The following is a 17135-nucleotide window of genomic DNA, read 5'->3' on the forward strand; positions in this document are numbered from 1 at the left end:
ATTATAAGTGCAGTGTGAAGAAACTAGGGGAATACATCGGCAGTAAAAATGTGTGATGAGGAATATGCGGCACGCGAAGAAGAAGCAAAAAAGCTCTTTGAAAATATGCCAAAAACGCAAGAGAAAAACAGTAATGTCTCAAATGTGGGAGGAGTTAATGATTTGACGAAACAGTTACATGACTTTGAAAAATTAAAAAAAAGAGAAATATCTCGGTGGTGGGAGGTGGCCTCCCTAAGGCAGTATTTACAAGTAGGAAGAGTCCCAAGAGGACTACGAATTATGATTACGCCAACGTATGAGAATCCCCATATTGACATGTTGAGCGAATGGGCAGAGAACAGTGCGAACAGCTCGACCAACATGATGCGCATATTGTTAAAGTATGCTGACAAAGAGCATGGGGAAGTGGTGGAGAAGATCAAGGAATTAAATGATATCTTTGGGAAACATGTTGAGAAAGCAAAAATAGATAAATTCAAAACAGATCTAAAAATACGACTAGAAAAATATGAGAAGCGCATCAAGGATAGAAAAGCTACAAAATTCACGCGTGACCGACTCGATTATGAGGCAGGAAGAATATACACGTTTGCCAAAAAATTTGATTCTGTTAGACGGAAACAAATTCAAAGTGGGACTACAATACTACAAGAGGCCTCATGCAGTGAGTTAAGCTCCGATACAGGCTCGGAACAGGAGCAAGAACCTGATAGAAGGAAGGGGCAAAGTGATATTCGTCTGGCCGTGACAGATGAATTCCGTTTTTTACAAATGGAACTGCAGACAGACCACCGACCTTCGAGGGGCCGCGGAAGGGGAAGAGGTGCAGGAAGAGGAAACAGAGAAGGGGAGGAGAAGGATACAGGAGGAGCACCAGATTGGCAAGTAAAACGCTCAATGCGCTCAAACATGAAAAAATTAACGAAGTACCCACAAACAAGACCATTATAAATCTGAGCACCATTAATCTAACAACAGAAGAGCAATCTGTGTTAGAATTGGGGTTATCATACTGTGATGATAATGAATTTAATTATCCCCATAGCAGAATGGACTTGTATCAGTATGTGCGAAAATTAAAACTTGCCAAAATGTTTGCGAATAAACGATTTGACAGAACCCCTACAGATCAGTCACAAACTATTCAAACTACAAACTCGAGTGGCTTAAATACCTTGGATGCTGCAATACTTGGCGATTTAATGGAACTGTGTAATGAAAATGACTGTCCTTCCATAGACTCTTCGCAGACAGAAACTCTAAATGAAGGAGACACATTTGGATTATTGAGTAGTGACCACACACCATTTCGACCACGATCTAAATTCTTGCCACAAACAGCGCGAGATAATTTGGAAATTTTCTCTGAAAACGTGACGAGGGATCTGAAATTACTATATAGTAACTTAGCGGATCAGAAAAAGAAAAGAGATCCTCAAAAAGAAATCATACAGCAAACGGTGGAGAAATTGATTAAAGATGATGGTGTGTTGGTGAAACCCTCCGATAAAGGAGGGAACGTTGTATTATGGGGACGAGAATTATATAAGAAGGAAGCCCTTACTCAATTAAACAATACTGAATGTTATAAAAGGATTGACATGCGAGAGTTTACTTTGGTGAAAGAAAAATACCATGCCAGATTAGAGGTTTGGAAGGAAGAGGATTTATTGAACTGGGATGAGTACAAATTTATAAAACAAAATAATCCAATTCTCCCAGTTTTTTATATGCTCCCCAAAGTCCACAAGAATGTGGCTTCACCACCGGGAAGACCTATCATTTCTTCTTGTGGAAGCCTTTTTGAAAATACCTCAAAATATATAGATTACTTTTTAAACCCTATAGTAAAGACCTTGACCTCTTATATTAAGGATTCTACTGATTTTTTAAAATGTATTTTCGATATAAGATGGGATGAGAACAGTATGGTGTTATTAACGCTTGACATTGCTACTCTTTATACAAGTATACGGCATACTGAGGGTTTGAAAGCAACTGAATTTTATCTAAACAGGAGGCCTTTGAGGTTTTTTAAACAAAATGAAATGATTTTGGAAATGATGCAATGGTGTTTAACCAAAAATATGTTCTTGTTTGGGGAAGAAATGTTCCAACAGGAACAAGGGACGGCGATGGGCACCTGCTTCGCCCCCAGCTATGCCAGCCTACATCTGGGCTGGTGGGAGGAGCAGGTGCTCAGAGGCCCACCCTTAGAACATTGGAGTGACAATATACTTTTGTGGGTGCGATTTATCGATGATGTTTTCGTGCTGTGGGAGGGCACGGAAGCATCAATTGAAGTGTTTATTAATGAGATAAATTGTAACACCCTTAACTTGAGATTCACTGGGCAACATAGTAAATCCTGTATAGATTTTTTGGACGTAAGAGTAAAGGCTGCTGAGGGAAAACTAGAAACCACTGTTTTTAGGAAGCCCACCTCAGGGAATACAATTTTACATGCTGGGAGCGCTCATCCAGCCCCGTTAATTAGAAGTATTCCCTTTGGTGAGTTTTATAGAGCCAGGAGAACATGTAGCAGCCTTGAAGAATACCTAAACATTGAAGAGGAAATGAGTGAAAGATTCCTACAGAGAGGCTACCCACAGGATATAATAGAAGGGGCAGCCTCAAAAGCAAGAAAACTAGATAGGAAAAAAGTTTTATTTGAACCCTCGAAAACGGAACAGAAAAAGAAAAAGAGGAACTTGGGACAAGGACAAAGTGATTGTAGATTTATTACTACATTTAATAAGAATCACAAAGAAGTCAGAATGATTTTAAATAAACACTGGCATCTTGTGAAAAATGATTCAATACTAGGTCCTAAGATGAAAAAGCATCCTGAGATTACCTTTCGCAAATCCAAATCATTAAAGGATCGAATTGTAAACAGTGAATACATTGAAAGTAAGAAATTGGGACCGCCTACATGGTTGACACGGAAAATGGGTTTTAGGAAATGTTTTAAAGGTAAGGCGTGCCAGCATGGAGTGAATCGGACGCATTTTAAAACATCTTTTAATAAAACTATTAAAATTAGAGGCTTTTTAACGTGTAGATCCAGTTTTGTCGTTTATGCCTTACAATGCCCCTGCCAAAAGATGTACATAGGGAGTACCACCTTACCAGTGTTCCAACGAGTACTGCAACACAGAAGAGCGATTGTAAATAAGGATAGAACGTATCCAATCGCAAGACATTTTGAAAGGTGCCATCAGAGTGATCCAACAGGGCTACAATACAGCTGTATTGCAGAGATCCCTAAGAAAAAACAAGGAGGGGATCGAGAGAAGGAACTCCGTAAATTAGAAACTTATTATATTTTGGAGTTCGATTGTAGGGAACCACAGGGTTTGAATGTGGATGAAGATCTACACACTTGTTTATACTAAGAAATGAAATAGTTGTTAATAAAAATGTATAGTCAAAGTAACTGAAAAAAAGTTCAATGAAGATTAAAAGAGAAACTCCCACTTGAATCAATATTAAAGTAAGAGATGCCGTTTATTCAATGAATTATTCGTTTTTAGAGGAAGCTATACAAATTTTATGGTAGTCAGGTAGGGGATTATATATACATCAAAAAAACCTTTTTAACCTTTCAAAAGTTTACACTGATTTACTTGAAGCACTAGCACTTTATTAAAATAGATTAATAAAGACAATTTGTTTACATTTAAAGCACTAGCACTTTGTAAACGGAGAATATATATGCACTGGCACCTTATTTGAAATCAAGTGTAAATGTTTACATCAACAAGCACTAGCACTTTATAAACGAAAGAAGATAATCGTCAGCACTTGCGGTTTATCTTTTAGAAAGGTTGCGAAATCAGTATATTTTAAGGTTTTGATTTTTGTGATTAAGAAATTACATGTGTAAATAATTGCAAGTAATTTACGCCAATGAAAATGTTATGTTGGAACAACTACTCATAATGTCAATGTAGTAAATATGTACAAGGCATTGAAATGGAAACACATTCCAAAATGGCGGGAGCTTTTGACCTACCGTTTACCATGTTGATGAAATAATCTGATAGTCCCTCATTTATGTTTCGTATGTCACATGTCTGTTTTAAAAAGAGGAACGAATGGTTTTTCATTATCGTGAACAAGGTGGCGAGAGGCCATCGAAACGCGTTGATGTGAACTCATCAATAAAAAAGCCGAATGAAACAATCCCCCTGGGAGTGCAGTGTGGTTTCTGCTGAAATCGACTTGAACCGTATGCTGAATATATATATATATATATATATATATATATATATATATATATATATATATATATATATATATATATATATATATATATATATATATATATAATACACACACACACACACACACATACACATTTACAAGGCTACATTTACTTCTGGCGTCTTCCTGCTCTGCCTTAAAGAAAAAAGATAAATTATGCTCATTTCAGACTTCACACACAATCGGGACAGGCCAGATATCCGGTGATCATTGGCACCCTTTAGTCCTACTTCTATGTCCGGCCTGTCCTGGCCTGGTTTTTGCTTCTCAAAATCTGGTCACCCTACATATTCCGCCCCAAAAGACACTGGAACAGAAAGCTGACAGGTCCATGTGGTGTGGTAAGGAGAGTATTTAGCAGGAATGCATTCGCTACCAGGCTTCAAATGCCGATCAAGTATAACAGAGAAAATATTCTCAGATCTCGGACTTGAGGTTTGAACATAGTACAAATCTGGAGAAATAGTGGAAGTTAAGCATCAATACATTTAAATAACTGAATACTTGGAAGGGTCATATGGTGACATTTTTGTAACACACTTGCTACTTACTATTATATATGCCTGAATTATAAGCACAACACAATCCAATATTATTGTAGGCCTATTCATGGAACTATTGACACAAATGCAGAGAGTGGAAGAATGGACTTGGATACATTTCACTGGCCCGTTAAACACTACCCTGGTTTCTGCACATCTCTATTTTGCCTTGTTACCTGGTTCTGCGGTGGTTGTTGCCGCTGTTGATTAATTTTCTGTTTGGTACGTCGCTCAATAAACTGCTTGCCAAATTCCTTGGCTTCTGGAGTGTCACCAAGGTAAGCACGGATATAGTCATGGACCTCATAGGCAGACTCCACTTCCTTCAGGAAAGAGACAAATGTTGGGACTGCAACATGACAAGCAAAAAAAAAAGTTTACTAGTGGCCCAACTGCATGCTAGTAAGTACCTGGAAACAATTGTCAAGCTGTCACAGAACAGGGCCCGCCACATATGCCACAGGGAGTGGAGTACAAGTTACTTAGCTTTGGTAATGCTCTTTCTGGTGGATTATATGACCACATATTTCTCACCTTTAAAATATTAACAGGCACCAGACTGGATCCATAAACTTTTCATAGGAGTGCTTCAGCATGCTGTGGCTTTGTTTTGTCTCTAAAGTCATGGACTAAGAAGCTGGCATTTTATGTGGTAGTGCCAATGTAAGGGCACACCAAGTACAAGGACAGGCAATTCTTAATGGGTTACAGTGCTTAAATTAATAATCCTAATTGCTTTATTTGTGGTAGTGTGGTCGAGCAGCGTAGGCTTATCAGGGAGTATTGTTAAGCATCTGTTGCACATACAGAATCAATAAATGAGACACTCAAGAAGAAATTCAACACTAATTTAGAAAAACACCACAGATTTGTATATCAATCAACAAAAGCTTTATTCGTATAAAAATGAACCATAAAAGCAAAATACAAACGAATAAAAGATTCAGTCACATGTCATGAATAATACAGAGTGCCAAAGTACAATTAAATCAAATAAACAATTAATTCATACACTGATTTCCTGTTAAACACAAGTACAAAATACAGCTTATCATATGAAAAAATTAGATTGCTTCAAAATATAAAAAGGTGGCAAGGCATACAATCAAAGGCAAGATATTTTCACTTGCACACCCTCTTTCTAGCTTTCACCATAGCAGCAACGCAATTGTACACCATAAAACTCCATATGTGTAGGGATTTGAGGTAATCTTGCATGGCAGAGATCTCAGTTTGTAAGAAATCAGTGTTTGCTTTGGTGCTTTATGCCAGTTCTAGAAGGAAGGAGAGATTGCGAAGAATTCGGTCCATTTTCTCATCGATGTCTAGGAGTAGTATGAACTTCACAGGCACCTCAATGACCGGAGGGTCTTCTTTAGCCCGTTTAAGAGGTGCGTTCGGATCTTTGCTGTCTTTGTGGTCCTTTGCGTGTCAGGAGTCCTTTTTGTTGGCCATTGTGTTTAGCCGTTAGAACCGTTTGAGTGGTTATAGCCCAAAGCGTGGTGACTCACGATGGGATTAGGCAGAAAAGAGATTCTCCTTCCACAAGAGAACACAACTAGAGGATGGCCAGCTGAGGAGTAGCACGATATGCCAAGCTGGTAAGCGCATGTGTGTTCTTCAGCAGATGTTAGCGTTTAGTATCAGATATTGTCTGCAGTACCAGCGATTGAGACAGGGGTGCTGTTGTTGGTGTAGGCTGCAGCAACCACAAGGGCACTGCTTTAACAATGTATAATTTGGGAAGTGTGGGCGTTGCGCCAATACAATTAAAACATTCTATAATAATTATACAATCATGCAGCTCTGATCCGTTTTGTGTCACTGCAAGGCATAAGATTTCTTGGAGGTTTCATGGGTTAAGAGGCCTGGTCTTACTCTATATATCCCTGCAGTTTCCATACGAGTCAGAACCACTGTGGTAGGGTGCTGTAGAAGCACAGTAAAGGGTGTACTTTCAACAATTTGCCATCACCTTTGCCTGCACACTTACTTATAGGAAGACAGTTCAACTTTGTTGTTGCTGCTGTTCCTACATTTAGTTGGGCGCCAAGACACCAGCTTATTTCAGGGTTAGAGACCAGAGGGCAAAGAGGCAGGTGCTTAACGGGCCTACTCAGCCCTACATGAATCTGTAGTTCGGCTGTGATTCAACCCCTTGGCAGTAGATAGAACCTTATTTTTATTGATTATTAATTCCTTGGTATTCTTTATTAGTAGTATTTATTCATAGTTACATTTATGATAGTAGATGATAATTGTTAATGGCGGGACATTATTGCGGTCCTTCACACCCACATCTGGGGGTATGAGACAAATAAACACCTGGTTATTGCAGGGATGGCCGCTGAATCCAGCTGCTTTGTTCTTCATGCTGGTCTGTAGATACAAGAAACCAGCGTGCGGTAATCCGTACTGTGGACAGCAGGATGCTGCGCCGATGAGTAGCAGCTTTCGCTCCTCTCGCTACGGTCTGTGGGCTGGGTGAGAGGGCTGCATAGCCACTACAGCATAGTTCAGATGGGAGTAGGAACCTTTTTTAATGTGCCGTGCTTGTTGGGGGGAGTGCGACTGAAGGCGGTGAACCAAGCCAGATGCCTCACTTAACGGCAGATCCCAGACGGGCACTGGAGAAATTGGGTGGTGGGCGACGGGTAGCAGGAGGGAGGTCTGCCGGGCAGAGCGTCGGGTGTGGAGGACTGAATACCCTACCTTTAGATTACTTTTATTGTTGAAGTGAAATGAGTTGGAGCACTACCAACATGGTTCGTAGTCCTGGGTCAGTCCTCGCGGTGCTGAGGGTGCAATTTCTTTGCCGTATAGCCACCCGTGTGAGTCGGGTGTTGAGCGTAGTATCTTTGCAGCTGTGCACTCAGGGGATCATCCGGGAAACTATTTTGGTGGGGGACGTCAGCGGATTTAAGGACGAAACTGCCTGCAATCTCTCATCGGCTGCCGGATCTTGCACTTCAGGTGGTCATATTGTCCGGGCTCGAAGCCATGCCCCCTCCTGGGTGGAGGTCAGGGAGAGGTCCACTCTCTTCTTCCTGACCGTGGAGGACCCTGTGGGGGCTACTGCAAGTGCTTAGGTCTAGCCGGTAGGTGAAATCCCCTTTTCATTCTAGGCTAGGGTAGGGACCACTCCATTTGTCCTGGAGGGCCAAAGGTGCCACAGGCTCCAAACTCTATAGCTTCTGCCCTGGCTGAAATTCAACCAGGGGAGTATTTTGGTCAAAACATTGCTTCTGGAGTTCTTGGTTGGCCTCAAGGTTTTTATTTGCTTTTTCCATGTACTCAGCCATCCAGGAATGAAGGCCAAGCACATAATCCACAATGTCAAGTTTGGGCTCTTTGAGAGGCTTTTCCCAGCCTTCCTGCACTACACCCAGTGGTCCCCTCACAGGATGGCCAGACAGAAGCTCAAAGGAACTAAAACCCACTCCTTTCTGTGGCACCTCTCTTTAGGCTAAATACAGACATGGTAACAGGACATCTTATCTCCTTACAAGTTTGTCAGAGAGTCCCATGATCATATCTTTCATGGTCTTGTTGAATCTCTCAACCAGACAATTGGTTTGTGGGTGATATGGGGTAGTGAACTTATGAGTCACACCACATTTCCACATTGCCTTCGGGTAAGCCGACATGAACTTAAACAACCTCTGCCTGAAACCACCTCGCTAGGGAAGCCCACTCTAGTAAGAGCACTCCGGCAACTGCAGGAGCAGTGACAGACCTAAGGGATTTGCTTCAGGATACCTTGTGGTATGATCCACTACCACCAGTATATATCTGTTTCCTGATAATGTTTGAGGGTCAAGGGTACCAACAATGTCACTCCCTACCCTTTCAAAGAGAACCTCAACCACTGGTTGTGGAATTAAGGGGGCCTTTGGGGTGTGGGGGGGAGAGAGCCGGCGGCAAGATGGCCGCCACTGTGTGGCTCTGAAGGCTGAACGGACGATCCATTCTGAATCCGGCAGCCTGGACAGACATCGTGAGCCCAAACTGCTGGGAATTGCCACACGACAAGTGAGGCATTGAGAGATCGAGCCCAGAACCAGCTGGGACGTGCGGAACAAGCCGAGGATGAGCAGAGTGTAGCCGTGAGAAAAGGCAAGATGGCCCGCAGGAGTCCACAAGCACACCGCTTAGCTGGGGGCACTGCACGGCTACCGGCACAATGCTGAGTTGGCCCCGTCTCCTCCCCTGGTCGAGACTGAGTGGCCTGGAGAGGAGAACGACGTGTGACACCGATAAGCGCCACTGGGACTCAGAAGTGTCTGGTCCGCCCTGTGCACAGAATTGTGAGCGGACCAAGCAGAGTGGAGGCCCATGCGGCCAGAATGGTGGTGAAGGTTATAGTGGCCGTCGCCAGCAGGCCCGCGAGCGCTCAAGACAGCAGCGACGCCTCTAAGAGCCACAGACCAAGGTTAGCAGAGACTAGGCTCGGGACTTCTGCGCGCTGAGGTCCGGGCTGCTGCGGGACTGCAGCTGCATACACGACCATTTTCCCCGGAGGGCCCAGCGGGGAGGCGGCAGGACAAGACCAGAGAGGGGCTGGCGGGAGAGTCGCCCAACTAAGCTGGTCAGATTCTGAAGGTGAGGGACGCAGAGGGAGAAGGGACCGGCCGGATGATCACTCGGTCCCCCCCCTGCGCAGACGAAACGGGGACTGCAGAGTGAGGCGAGCAGTTTGGGGTGGTGGGGCCCCCAACTCCAAAAAACTACTGAGTGGCAGCATGCATTGCAAACTGAGCAGGGAACAGCAAAGGTGGGCCAGAGAGCCCAGATGCGGCAGGCTTTAAGTTGGGAAGACCCAGAGGATGCAGTCGGGACGGTCGCCTCCTGTCCAGCCTACTTGACGAACAGCCAGGACCAGAGACGAAACGGGCCTCACGTTTCCACAAAGTAGAGGCACAGTGAAAGCAACCCCCCAGTAAAGCCAGCCTGACCACGAAGGTGAGAGCTGCAGCGGGAGGGGGACTCGACAGGGAAGAGTGCGCACCCCCCTCTCCGGGCAAACTGAGTAGAGATTGCGGGGACAGGAACAAAGGGACAGGAGGCAGCGAGGCCCCTGCTCTAACCCGAAACGGACAATGTGCCGTGGCACGTACTGCAGCCCAACAGAGAGAGCGCAAATGGGCCAGTGAGGCCTGAAGTGGAGGGGCCCAAACAATGATACCCTGAAAGACGCCGCCGGGACAGCTACCTCGGGAAGGTCGAGTTTTAAGGACAACCTCGTCTGGATGAAGAGCAAGGAAAGGAGGCGAGCAGAGGTGATGGCAACCAAAAAGGCAGTTTTAAGTGTCAGAAGTCCGAGAGGACAGTTATGTAGTGGCTTGAAAGGAGGGCACATAAGGTAGGTCAGAACCAGGTTCAAGTCCCACTGGGGCATTACGAAAGGAAAATGAGTAATGCCCTCTAGGAAGCGATTTACAATAGTGGACTTGAAAAGAGGTGGAAGAGGTTTGGCGCCGCGGCCAGGGCGACTGACTCCGGATTCTGTGGATCACGGTTCGATCCCCGGCGGCAGATTAGCCCAGCACCATGTGACTCTGGGCAATAGCTTGCTTAATCTTCCCGATGGCCCCCAGCGCCTAGAGACCCTTACGGGTGATTGTTTGCGCTTTACAAATGTGGATTATATATTATATCAGGAAGCCGAAGAAAGGCCGAAAGATGGACTTTTAGAGGGACCAGAGCAGAGCACTGCTGGGCCAAAGAAAGAATGAATAGGAGAACATCTGAAAGGGGGGCAGAAACGGGATACACAGCCTTTGCTGCGCCCCATGCCACAAACTTGTGCCATCTACAGGCATATAGCGTTTTGGTGGAGGAACGCCTGGCTGCCGAGATAACGTTACAGACTTCGGAAGGAAGGCTGAAAGTTGTCAACTGTCGCCACTCAATTTCCACGCAAGGAGGTGATGGCTGGACAGGTTCAGGTGGAGGACCGTCCCCCGTTGCTGCAACAGAAGATCCTCCCGAAGGGGCAGTCTGGTCGGAGGATCGATGGCCATGTGCAGGAGCTCGGGATACCAGACACTTCGTGCCCAGTCTGGGGCCACAAGAATGACTTGGGCCCGGTCGCGCTTGGTCTTCTTTAGCACTCGGGGTAGAAGTGGTATAGGTGGAAAGGTGTACAGAAAAATGCAACTCCACTCGCGACGAAAAGCGTCGCTGAGCGAGTGCTGCCTTGGAAAGTCCAACGCGCAGAACTGCTGACATTGGGCGTTCCCTTCGTTGGCGAATTAGTCTGCCCTGGCATTCAGAGAACCTGCCAGGTGTTGAACCACCAGGGATATGCCCTAATGTTCCAGCCACTTCCAGAGGCTAAGTGCCTTCTGACATAGGGTCCACGACTCCACCCCACCCAGTTTGTCGCAGTACCACATGGCAGCGGTGTTGTCCTTGAACACCTGCACTACTCTGCCTTTGACAGAAGGAAGGAAAGCCTTCAGTGCAAGACGGATCGCCCGAAGCTCCAGAAGGTTGATGTGGAGCCCAGACTCCGCCGGAGACCAGAGGCCTCTGATCTCCGCCTCTCCCACGTGGCCGCCCCACCCCAGAAGTGATGCATCTGTCACCACTGTGAACTCTGGCTGGGGAAGTGAGAGGGACCCGTCCTTAACCCAATCCTGGTTTGTCAGCCACCACTGCAATTGATGTGCAGTGCCCTCCGAGATCTGGATGTGGTCGGAAAGATTCCCCTGATGCTGCGCCCACTGGAACTTAAGGTTCCACTGCAGAGCCCACATATGCCTGGCTGATGACGGCTGATAGCCAGAAACCGGTCCTAGGATGCTTGATTCCTGTCCAGGGAAGACATGGCTTGGCAGTTCGGGCTGGACTGTTCCCATGAGGCACAGGGTCAAGACTGATTTGCATATGGCCATGTCTAAACTGGGGTGGCGTAGTGGGCAAAAGAACGATGGATTTAACCCAGATCTCTTGACTGGGGGAGAATGTCTGCATTGTCAGCATTCCGTCCATCAATTGTTTGTTGTAACGCTTTTCGCCCTAAGTGGGATGGGTATTCCCAGACGTGGGACCCGTGCTCACTACGCCACTGGAGTCAAGCTATCCTGGCTGATGACGGCTGATAGCCAGAAACCGGTCCTAGGATGCTTGATTCCTGTCCAGGGAAGACATGGCTTGGCAGTTCGGGCTGGACTGTTCCCATGAGGCACAGGGTCAAGACTGATTTGCATATGGCCATGTCTAAACTGGGGTGGCGTAGTGGGCAAAAGAACGATGGATTTAACCCAGATCTCTTGACTGGGGGAGAATGTCTGCATTGTCAGCATTCCGTCCATCAATTGTTTGTTGTAACACATATGCCACCTGGCATAGTCCACCAGTAAGAGGCCATGAGGCCTAGTAGCCACAGGGTCATTCTCACGGAAATCCGGGATAGAGGCCGATAACATAGGTATCATGGCCCGAATATTCCAGACTCGCTGCTCAGGAGGATAAGCCCGAAACTGCATTGTGTCCAGAACCGCTCCGATGAAAGTTGAGCGACTAAGAGGGAATCAGGCGTGTTGATAGTGAACCCCAGCGAATGCAGGAGGTACACCGTAGTTTGGAGGTGGGAGACGACAGCCTGGGGTGAACCTGCCTTCAACACCAGTTGTTGAGATAGGGGAAGACTGGAAGCCCTGATTTGTGCAGATGAGCTGAGACCACCACCATCGTGAACACCCGAGGGGCACTGGTAATGCCACAGGGGAGCACCGTGAACTGAAAATGCTTGTGGCCTACCCTGAACTGCAGGTAACGCCTGTGAGCTGGCAGGACAGGAATGGTAAAATAGGCGGCCCGCAAGTCCAATGCCACCATTCAGTTTCTGGGGTCTAGGGCAGACAGGACCGGAGCCACGGTTAGCATTTTCATCGTCTCCTTCCGGAGGAAGCGGTTGTGGGTCCTGAGATCTAGGATAGGACGTAGCTCTTTGTCCTTCATGGGCACCAGAAAGTAGCGGGAATACCAACCATGACCTGCTTCTGGCACAGGGACCCTCTCGAGAGCTCCATTGGCCAAGAGAACGGAGACTTCCTGGCAGACAAGTACAAAATGATCCTCTGACATGCGATCGAAAGACGGTGGCATGGAGGGAGGGTTAGTCTCGAAGGGGAGGGAGTAGCCCCTTCGGACTATCTGCAAAAACCCACTTGTCGGACGTGATGGATTGCCAGTGGGGGAGGCGATGGCGAATCCTGCCATCCACTGGCCACTGATGGCACTGGAAGGTCAAATTAGGAGGGTTTGGAGGCTGCTGCAGGTGGGGAAAGGGTGGACTGGCCCACCCGCTGGTTCCCAGACCCACGCCGCTGGGGTCCACGGCCACGCAGAGGCTGGGCAGCTTGCATGGGCCGGTGGCTGGACTGGGTCGGACATGGTGGGGTGCCCCTTCCGTAGCCACGAAAGGGACGAAAGGTGGACTGTGGGGGACAGGAGGTCGCAGCAAGGCCTATGGATCTGGCCGCAGCCCGAGAATCCTTAAAACGCTGAGTCTGCCTTGTCACCAAAAAGGTGACTGCTTGAACATCCCCCGAAAAACCAGGCGTCCTCAACCAGGACTAGCGCCGAAGGGCTACCGACGTGGCAATCATTCTGCCCATAGAGTCAGCAGTCCACAGCGGATTGTGAATTTTGCTGCGTCTCTCCCATCCGCCACTGCCTAGGAGAGAATGGCCTGGGCCTCCTCCGGGCACTGAGGTAGCACTTGCCCAGACTGTATGGGTACAGCGGCCCAAGAGGCATGCGGTATTCATGGACCCCAGCACCAAGCTGGAGGAAGAGAACATACACTTCCGAAGATGATACAGCTTCTTGGATTCCCTATCCGGGGGTGCGTAAGGGAATGCGCCCTTGGAAGAAGAGGCTTGGACCACCAAGCTCTCGGGGGAAGGGTGTTGGAGATGAAAATGGGAGTGCCTGGAGCAGGGCGGTGGCGGCGGGCAAGCGTACGTTCCACAGGAGCCCCTGTGCTAGGCTTGGACCAAGTGCCCAGAAGGACGTCCGTGAGGGCTTCATTTAAGGGCAAGAGGGGTTCAGAGGACGTTGCCGCCGGTTGAAGCACCTCTATCAGGAGGTTAGTCCTGACTGCCACTGTAGGGAGCTCCAGGTCTTAGGCCTCGATGCTCCCTCCTCCGTAGCAACGGTAGGGGGAGAAAGCATGCCAAGGTCTAGGGGAAGTATCCAAACCACTGGCGTCACCTAAATCCTCTCTCCAGTCCGGTTCTTCCAGCTGGTCTGTTAAAGGGTCCTGTGACCCCTCTCAGTCCTCATCACCTCCCTCAGGGCGATAGGGAACACCTGGGATGAACAAGGGAACAAAAGTACCCTCCGGTGTCGGATTCAACGTCGTCCGACGTCGAGCCGGCTCTGGGTCCATCTTGGGGATGAGAATGGGGACGGCTTCGTCCAGGGGCACGGCCGGGAGGGTCGGCGCTGGGGAAGGTCGACCAGCATCGATCCGGATCCAGACCTGGACCCATGGGGATTCTGCGGTGCAAGGGCCAGAGTCACCAGCATCAAAGGCCCAGGACCCCCAACTGGCTCCGCGGACCCTGAATGCGCGCCAGCAGAGTCAGGCTTCCCAAAGATGCGGTGGAGGGCTTCGTAGATCGTACTAAGCTGGGCAGGGGACGCCCCAGCTCTCGGAAACAGGGGGAGGTGCAGAGTCGTCCCTGAGTCAGGCACCGGAGACGGGGCCTTAGAGCGACGACGCTCTGGGTCCCGTGTCACGTCAGCCGAGCGACGGTGGGGGGGGACACAATGGGGGAGGCGAAGCGCGACTGTGCTTCTTCGCCTTCTTGTGCTTCGACTTACCCGAGGAGTGGTGGCTCCGCAACCAGTCTCAAGACCTTCCGCTTGAGCGGGACCGGGAATGACATGTAGCAGACTGCTGGGCCTCCAAAAGCTTTCAGGACCGCTCCCGCAAAGACTTCAGATTCATGGCCCGACAGTCAGAGCCTGACTTCGGGTCGTGGTCGCGCTCCGGGCACCAGAGGCACACGAGGTGCGGATCCATCACGGACATCAGTTTGTGACTGGAATCACAAGGCTTGAATCCAGTTCGGATGGGATATCCCTTGCGCATCAGGAGTCGGAGACTCGAAAAAGACGTCGACATAAGTCGAAAAAAGTTTTGTCAAATATGACTAAGGGACAAGCTCTCTCCGGATCTGCGCTAGGCTGGCACAGACAAAGAAAGAACGGACATCAGCACACAGTGGAGGTGTTTAAGTAGGCACCACAATGTCATTCCAGCAACCACGAAGCCAATGACGCAGATTCGACCGACGCCACCTACCGATGCGCAGGGGTATTGCTCAAGAAAAATTCCCTGGATCCAGTCTGAAGCCTGGGGGTAATTCTAAGGTAAATAATCTATAACTAATAGTCTCTTTCAGATATTATCAGCAATGATAACTGGATAGGTCTGTCCAGTTAAGTACTGCTCAGAGGAAATCAGTTTTTCAGTCACCATTGTGACAATTGCACCTGTACCTCTCAGTTCTTCTACCTCAACCCCATTGATATGTGACTTTGTATGTATTTCTCCAGGTTACTGGGCCAGACAGCCAGGGTAGCCATATCCTCCCCTCCCTCTGAGATTAAAGTAGCTTAAGTGTGCTCTCTGACCTGGTCAGGGCACACTAAGGATCCTATCTTGAGACTAACATCCCCTGAAGGTGCTGGTCTAGCGGAAACCTTTTTGTGGCAGGTAGAGTCCCGAGTTCGGTGACCATTATGCTTGCAAAGATGGCATCAAGTCTACCTGGGATCCCAGTTTTTACCCTGGTACCCACCCTTTGTTGGGAGGGTGTCTATGGGACAAGCTTCCTGAACAGGTTTTTGGGGGTCTTTTAAAGACATTTTGTATTTTTCCTCTTTGTGTCCCACATCTTTCATTGGGGTGGGGGGGGGGGGGGGGGAGCAGTAACTGCTTTCTTTTCGTCACCCCCACCTTTAGTCTTTCTTGACACCTTGGTTTTGAACCAGTGGTCAGCCTTCTTCCCCAGCTCTTGTGGAGAGATTAACCCTAAGAACTGCTGCAGTTTTTCTGAAGCACAATTACTCAACAGATGCTCTTTCATTATCAAATGTTAGAGCCCTTCATAGTCTTGCACCTTCCTTCCTTTCTTTCAACCAATCACCTAGTGTTTTGACTGAGAAGTCCACAAGATCTACTACCCAGGACTGATGTGAGGTTATGTGAGTCTCACGGAACTTAATACTGTAGTACTCAGTGGTGAGTTCAAAGTCCTCTATCAGGGTATCCTTCATAAGGTCATAGGACTCACCATCTTCCTCATCCAGTATCAGGAGTCTATCCCTGCACTGTCCTGAGAATAACTCCCACAGTAGAGAGCCTCAGTGTCTCTGGTGTAACCTTCACATTTTACAAGCCCTCCCAAAGGCTGTAAACCATTTTGTGTTATCAACACCCTCAGCATATTTGGGGTCCATCCCTTTGGGGATTTTGGGATCAAAAGCTTCCTCTTTCCCTATTTAGTTTGTCGTCACCACTCATGGGTTCTTGACCCATCTCAACCCTTTCTTTTTCTATAGCCAGGATTTTGGCTTCAAGGGCTGTTCTTCTGGCTAGTCTCTCAAGAATTGCTCCTTTATCATCTAGTTCTTCTCTGAGCCTAGAGTTGTCGGACCTACCCTCAGTGGGGCACTCTAGGTACAGTTTTAGGGTAGATGTGAAGGGGTACCTCATCACCTTCTCTAGTTAGAGGTTAGGGGGGCTACCCCCTGTATCCAGACTCCTGGATACAGGGGGTAGTCCCCCTGTATCCATGAGTCTGGATACAGGGAGTAGTCCCTGTATCCAGACTCATGGGTACAGGGGTAGTCCACCTGTATCCAGGAGTCTGGATACAGGGGTTAGTCCCTGTATCCAGACTCATGGATACAGGGGAACTACTCCCTGTATCCATGACTCATGATCCCTGTCCACCTTCTCATCTATAGGGGTGTCTGTTAAATGGGTTGCATCAACTTCTGCAAGGAGCTCCTGGAGCTTTGTTTTTGTAGAGTTTGAGCCAGCTTTTATTTTTCTGGCTGTACAGACATTCCTTAACTGCTTCCTATTAAGATGCAGATAAGGGGTCAGGTTGAGTTCCTGGCCTATATCACCGGTGCTAGACATTTGTAGTACAGTTGGGACATTTTTAGAAAGTCATCAAAAAATTCTAAAACTCCCAAATATTGACAAAAAGATTTGACTAATGTAAATTGTGGATTTCTTTGAGGGATCAACTACTGACCAAGTGGTATCAGCAAATGCAAAGTATTGTA

General features: G+C 47.5%; 1 protein-coding gene across 3 annotated transcripts in view; it reads right to left on the bottom strand.

Moving 5' to 3' along the window:
• Window positions 1–17135, bottom strand: part of GIGYF2 (GRB10 interacting GYF protein 2) — a 1663629-nt gene that overhangs the window by 85021 nt on the left and 1561473 nt on the right. For all 3 annotated transcript variants that reach the window (XM_085634698.1, XM_085634699.1, XM_085634697.1), the window contains exon 27: window positions 4991–5163. In XM_085634698.1, the coding sequence (XP_085490824.1) occupies window positions 4991–5163 (173 nt within the window). The remainder of the gene's footprint in view (window positions 1–4990; window positions 5164–17135) is intronic.

Source organism: Triturus cristatus, chromosome 11 (assembly GCF_964204655.1).
Source record: "Triturus cristatus chromosome 11, aTriCri1.1, whole genome shotgun sequence".
NCBI lineage: Eukaryota > Metazoa > Chordata > Amphibia > Caudata > Salamandridae > Triturus > Triturus cristatus.